A 7,215-nucleotide genomic window follows, 5' to 3' on the forward strand; every position below is an offset into this window, starting at 1 on the left:
GCAAGTGCTTTTACAAAATTATCTTCACATTTCTGCTTTTAAAACCTCAAAAAAAAAAAAAAAAAAAAATGATAAAGAAATGGCCCCCAGTCACTTCCATGGTAAGCGCTTCACTGTAGCCCCATTTTTGCTTTTTCTAAAGAAAAGGAGGGACAAGCCGAAATTATTTTTATATAAATCAACATTACGCTACAAATGCTGTCGATTAAGCCAGACTTGTACAGAACCGAGAATATTCCATAACAAGTTAGTTAAAACTTGTGCATGAACGGATCTGTGGAGGAGAGACAAACATGGAATATCATGTTTCTAATCGTCTTTATTTGAAAATATTAATTATGTGATATAGCAAGTCACATGAAATAGCAAGTAATCTTTTTGACCAATGAACTTCCATGATTTTTCCAGTCACTCATGAATACAGGATAAGGATAAAAAAAAAAAAAAAAAACACAATTTCTACCGGATGACATCAATTTATATTCACTATTGCCTTTTAAAAGTTAGTCAATACTTGAATCTGAGGTGCAAAAAGAGGACAAAGAAAATGAGCTGCGATTATACATTTATCTATAAAAAGGCAGCTATAAGAGTATATCAAACTATGTTCTCTTTAAATTTCTATTTCTGTTCAACTGTACCTTTATTGATCATATGGTTGTACAAAGAAAACTAAATCTCATTGTAGCTGTTCAGTGACAATAAATAGCTTGGCTCATTGTAATGTATTATATAAAAACATTTAAAAGACAAAATGATGCCTTTATTTTAATAATACAAATCAACTACTCAGTTAACAGACTGCACTGTTATAAACAGGATTTACAGTATTATCAGGTGACAATGTCAATAATATTTAAAAAAAATGTTGCTTGGAGCACAATATCCCACAGTTTAGTAAGTTTGTGCTCACACTGGAATAATTAACTAATATTTTTTTCAGAAACAGATTTTAAGCATAACCACATGTTTTCCACACATTTATCATTTTTTTCAAACAGGTTTCTGACAGCGCTATCATTCTAGATGCTTTCTGGTGGCACTACTCATGAAAATTATTCAAGTGTTTTTGAGTTTGGAATTTATAGTCCAATATCAAACAAACGATTGCAACTCTCTACTTTAAAAACTAATCATGTGAATGGGTTTATTATAAGAATGACAGAGATTTCACAACAAAGTGAAACTAAATTGCTTCTCCTAGTTTCACTTGCAGTATCTGTCAGCTTTCATCTTGGCTCTCCTAAGAAAGAAAGAAACAACAGTTCTTAATTTCTAAACTCTACATTTTTGCCTATTCACAATTATCAAAGCAGATGGTCTATGAGAGCACCATACATTTAAATTACATACATCTTTATACAAATACAGATAAAAGTACTTTTTCTTTCACCCAGAAAGTTTTAAATTAAAAGGCCACATGGACTTATTATTCAGTGTCAAATAAAACCTCAGTAGATCTTACCTGTCTAGCAATGCCTCATGGAACTTTCCATCTGTTCTGGCTTTTTTCAGCACACAACCGCCTTCCTCATTTACTCTTAGCTTGCGATCCTGGAAACTCTGGAACTTCTTCCTGTAGCCATTCATTCAAAATAAACATATTCATTAATTCAGCTTGGATGGACATGGATCTAGCTCGCGGAATCTGGCCAATACATTTTTCTATCATGCACTGTGGGGAAATAAAATGCTAGTAGTCTTGAGCAGAGTATGAGAAGTAATATCTGCATACCTTCTGTATCTTACTAAAGGTACTAAAATGCAACCACTCACACATAGTTGACCTCACAGCTCTTGACATCACCCCTGTCTTCATCTGCAATATCATCCTTTTTCTTCACCTCTTTTTCTGTACATGAACGGATCTGTGGAACAAGCATGAAAAATCATGTTTATAATTGCCATTCTGCCATTCGTATGTGTAAATTGTTACATGCTATAGCAATAGTCCCATGCTCAGATAACAATGAAAACATAATGGAGCACTAAGTGGGTTCACCTTGATCATCTCCTCCTCTCCAGCTGACTTGTTTTTGGCCACTATGTCTCCGCTCTCACTGTATGAGATAAAACAACTGTTTGCAGCAAGCAGAGCCATTTTTCCCTGTGAAAAAATATACAGAGAAGCAAGCTATTAGAAATGACCATTGTTAATGTTACTGTAAAAATAATACAAATTTTGATCACAAAATCCCTGATGTCAACACTGTTCAATATGCTAATAACAATTAGAAGTGTATTGTTTAATGTCAATTAATTATCACTCACCTCCTGAAACACTGGCTCCCACTGCTCTCTGGAGCCGATGGCATCTGATCGGCCAACCATGACACCATCTGAGTTTATCCCCAAATACTTCCCATAGCCTGACTTTAGGGCAATCCTATACACAATAAAAACAGATGAGAACAGTTAGTCACATGAACCAAACAACTAAATTACCTATAGAAAAGTTTTAGCAATACATTTAAGGAACAGTTCACTCAAAAATGAAAATTCTCTCATCATTTACTCATTAGTCATACAGATGTGTATGACTTTCTTTCTTCTGCAGAACACAAAGATTTTTAGAAGAATATTACAGCTCTGTAGATCCATTCAGTGCTAGTGAATGGTGACCAAAACTTTAAATCTCAAAAAAGAAATTAGTCCTTTTTTTTACTATCAATCTCCACTTTCACATCCTCCTTTTGATTTTGCTGATTTGCATTATGCATATCGCCACCTACTGGGCAGGGAGGAGAACTCTTAGTAAAAAAAAAATATTGATCAGTTTCTCCTATCATATTGCTTCAGGAGACATGGGTTAAACCACTGGCTGTGTATGGATTACTTTTATGCGGCCTTTATGAGCTTTTTGGAGCCTCAAAGTTCCAGCCACCATTCAATTGCATTGTATGGACCAACAGAGATGAGAAATTCTTCTAAAAATCATAATATGTGTTCTGTAGGAGAAAGAAAGTCATACACATCTGGGATGGCATGAGGGTGAGTAAATGATGAGAATTTTCATGTTTTGGGTGAACTATCCCTTTAAATCGTTCATGGAAAAACTTCATATACAGTCAGACTTGAACCATATACCAAAGATAAATTCAGCTAATACATGTTATAATGCCACAGGCAATAATGCCACAAAGCTTTGCTCTTTACCTGGAGTCTGAGAGTCTGATGGCTGTAAGCTGTTCAGGGGGATCTGGGCCTTCATCCTCTGCAAAAATAAGACACAGATTAAAAAAAATCTATATATTTTCATAATAACATGAAACAATACTATGCTCTGAGTTTTGAAAATATAGAAATAAAGAAAGGTCTTGCAAAAAAAACGTACGCACATAAGCGTACATAACGTGTCTACAACATACTTTATAAGCACTGCCGTATCTTCAAGTCTTGCAGTATTTTCAGGGCATAAGATGCATAATGAAACAAAGGAAAGAGTGAGCCTGAAAGCTGATATAGTATTCTATGTGCAGCATACATGAACTCATGAATAATCTAAGATTCAGAATTCTTCAAAAAGCATTCATGTACAGAATAACCTGTGGTACTGTATGTTGAGAAAGTTAGTTAGCCTGTGTATGCCTTTGCCACTTTAAGCGAGAAGCATGGTAGAAAGGACAAAGTAATTGCATGGATGCATCAACAACGACACTGTTAATAGTAACAGTTATTAATTTCCTGATTTCATCTGCCATCGGGCTTCAACCACTGCTCTAAATAGGTTTTAGGGAGCGTTCACAAATTCCATGGTGTTTCCAGAATTATATAGAGACTGATCCTTACTGCCAATGGTCAGGTGAAACGCATAAAATGAGGCTGGAAAAAAACAATCGTAAACAACTCCTCCTGTGGACTGAAGTATGAAATTGCTCTGTGTTTTGCATGAACGGCTGCTGTAATAGCAATTGACGATCCATAACATTATTCAGGTTTTTAAAATCCCTCCATTCAGAGAGGAATACAAAAAAGCAGCACCTAGCCTTCTCTACTTCTGAGACTTATTTGTTCTGCACTATTAAAGAGGCCTTTTCCATTTTAAAGGCAATATAAAAGCCAAATGACATGGCTATCTGAAAAATTACATGGCAGTATAATTGCACAGGAAGATTTGCTTGGTTTATGCAGACACTGCAATACACTTGCAAAATATATTGCAAAACAAAAACCTTTATTTAGGCTATTTAAAGGTTCTACTTAAAAGGATTAGTTCACCCAAAAATGTAAATTATCTCATTATTTGCTCATCCTCCTGCCATCCCAGATGTGTATGACTTTCTTTCTCCTGCAGAACACAAACAATTGTTTTAGAAGAATATTTAATCTCTGTAGGTCCAAGTGAATCGGTGCCAGAATTTTTAAGCTCCAAAATGCACATAAACACAGCATAAAAGTAATCCATATGACTCCAGTGTTTAAATCTGAAGCAATGTGTGAGAAAAGGGTGAGAAACAGGCCAATATTTAAGTCCTTTTTTTATTATAAATCTCCACGTTCTCTTTTGCATTCTTCTTTTGTTTTTGGTGATTCACATTCTTTATGCATATGCCACCTACTGGGAAGGGACGAGAATTTAATGTTAAATTCTTAAATTGTTTACTTAAATATTGATCTGTTTCTCACCCACACCTATCATATCACTTCTGAAAAACACTGGAGTTGTATGGATTACATTTATGCGGAGGTTACGTGCTTTCTGGAGCTTAAATATTTTGAGATATCCTTCTACAATTCTTGTTTGGGTTCTGCTTAAGAAAGTAATACACATCTGGGATGGCATGAGAGTGAGTAAATGATGAGATCATTTTAATTTTGGGGTGAACTATCCCTTTCATTTTCAAAATTATTAATGCTGTGCTTTTCACTCAGAAAGTGCAATGTTTGCCGGTGCATTATGTTCTGCACCTAAACCAAACATCTGTTAGATGTGTAGCTTTGTTTATAATAGCTCTTTAGTTCATTTCTACCAAAATTTACTGAAGTGAAACCAATCGATCTTTCAGACTCTCACCACTATATTAATGCAATTGGGGTTATAAGTGTAAATGCATCCTAGATTAAAGACGTTCTTTAAATCTCACTTCAAAAGATCATATGGGTAGTTGATTCATAAAATGGCCATGAGCTGTTTTTAGTCAACATCAAGATTTAAGGTTAAAATGGATATGAATGAAGAAAAGTGTAGCCTATATTTTAGGTGCTGTGACAAGACTTTCCACTATTTCTTATCACCTTTTGTCTCTACTAGATAATTTTAAAATGGTCCGTCAGTGTGACAATTGAGTTTTTTCTTTTTTTTTTTTAAACGTACAACATTCCGTAGTCACTTGTTTAATATGATGTCTTAAAAACTGCTTGCATAAAAATTATTTTATGTCATTCTTTTAAATCGCAAAATGCTGTTTGAATTAATTAAAAAGATGGGGTGTAGATTGTTACACAGATGGGCATCTTCCCAGAAGTATTTTATGTCAGCTACTATTAACATCTTTATCTGTACACCTCAGGTAGTGTAGGTAATACCACCTATGATAAAACTTCATAAACCTGAATTATTTATCTAATCTGTTTATCACCAAAAAAAAAAAATCTAAATCAAAATTTGATGCATGCAATACATCTCTACTTAAGGTTTTATGCATCAGATATCAATGATCAGATCAGCCCATAGAGCCACACAATTCTGGAGGCGAACAGAAAACAGACATGCTTGTGTCTTCTTCATCAGCAACCTTTATGTGGAGCTCCTACAGTGAAGAGTCCAGTGTCCAATGCGTGAATGTAGGAGCTGTAGTGCATCTCGATGGCCACTGTGCCTGTGATTTCACCAAAACTCTTCACCGCCCACCATCCTCCTGAAGACACATTCAGAAACACATACAGGTTCATCGCAAACATTTTATAGAAAACATATACAAGGCATACGTCACAGACAGTATCAAAACAAGATCCTATAACATGAACCGGTAAGCATATTCCCAATCCCAAGACTATTACTATATAAATAGCAATGCAAAAAAATAACACGCACCGACAATATCAGGCTTCTCGTCTTCATCTCGTTTTCTCTTCTTGTCCGTGTGCTTTTTCTTCTTTCTGCACAATGTAGAAGACACAGACAGTTTATATCAGCGAAAATAACACTGTAAGTTTTAAAATTAATGAGAACCGATACATGTTGACGTTTGATTAGGCAGAACGCAAAAGCATTACTTCTTATCGTTTAGTCCTTTCAGGACCAGTTTGGTGGACTTCACATGCGAGTACTCTGTCATGATAAAACACAATTGTGATATTGTATACAGCGCCTGTTAATTTCATGCGTTTGTTTATCGCGAGTAGAGAATCGTTTCCTGCATCGGTTCTGTGTGTGTGTACGGTGGCCGAGAGGACTGCACTGCTCTATGGTGGACAGATCTTACGTAAGATAGTAGTGCGACACGTAGCTGTTGGAGAAGGTACTGCATATTAAAGAAATAGTTCACCCAAAAATGAAACTTCTCTCATAATTTACTCACATTCATGCCATTCCAGATGTGTATGACATTCTTTCTTCTGCTAAAGAGAAACACATGTTTTTGGATGAATATTTCAGCTTTGTTGGTCCATAAAATGCAAGTGAATGGGTGCCCAATATTTGAAGCTCCAAAAAGCACATTTAGCCATCATAAAATGTATTCATATGACTTCAGTGGATTAAATAATGTCTTCTGAAGCTAAACACTAGGTGAGTACAAGAAACAGAGCAATATTTAAAACTTTTTTTCTTCCTCTAAAAATTCAAGAGTGTCAAGGAACTGCTGCCTCTCAGAATTGTAAAACAGAAATGTAATGTCTCTCTTTGTGCAGGACGGGACTCAACTGGGGGTGGAAGTTGCCATGTTAGCACACTGAAACAGCAATGTGACAGATTGTGAGCAGACTTATAAAGCAATGGCTTACATTTTATTGGCTAGGAATTACCTAGTTAATGGTGCGATGACAGCTGCTAGTCTTCCCTCTAGAACTATTCTTACATTGACATGTTGACGTGAGCACTGATGTGTAAAATATGTAAGCACAGTGTTGTTTACAACAGAGGACCATAGATAATCATATATAGATGTGATCCTTGTGCAGTTGATTAAACACAGCAAGTTCAGAGTACAGACAGCCAAGGGTTGAGTAACCAGGGAAATCAACAATAAGAGGCAGAGCAGAAATGAAGTTAAA

At 35.5% G+C, this 7,215-nt stretch overlaps 1 protein-coding gene across 1 annotated transcript; it reads right to left on the reverse strand.

The window, feature by feature from the left end:
* Positions 1-307: 307 nt before the first annotated feature.
* Positions 308-6,385, reverse strand: LOC127651777 (protein FRG1-like). The gene is made up of 9 exons (XM_052137786.1): positions 6,217-6,385; positions 6,035-6,099; positions 5,736-5,858; positions 3,157-3,214; positions 2,272-2,386; positions 2,003-2,107; positions 1,777-1,868; positions 1,466-1,576; positions 308-1,243 (listed from the first exon to the last, which is right to left on the reverse strand). The coding sequence occupies exons 1-9, from the start codon at positions 6,276-6,278 to the stop codon at positions 1,207-1,209; spliced, it is 768 nt and encodes a 255-aa protein (XP_051993746.1). The 5' UTR covers positions 6,279-6,385; the 3' UTR covers positions 308-1,206.
* Between the last annotated feature and the right edge of the window lie 830 nt (positions 6,386-7,215).

Source organism: Xyrauchen texanus, chromosome 11, assembly GCF_025860055.1.
Source record: "Xyrauchen texanus isolate HMW12.3.18 chromosome 11, RBS_HiC_50CHRs, whole genome shotgun sequence".
Classification (NCBI taxonomy): Eukaryota; Metazoa; Chordata; class Actinopteri; order Cypriniformes; family Catostomidae; genus Xyrauchen; species Xyrauchen texanus.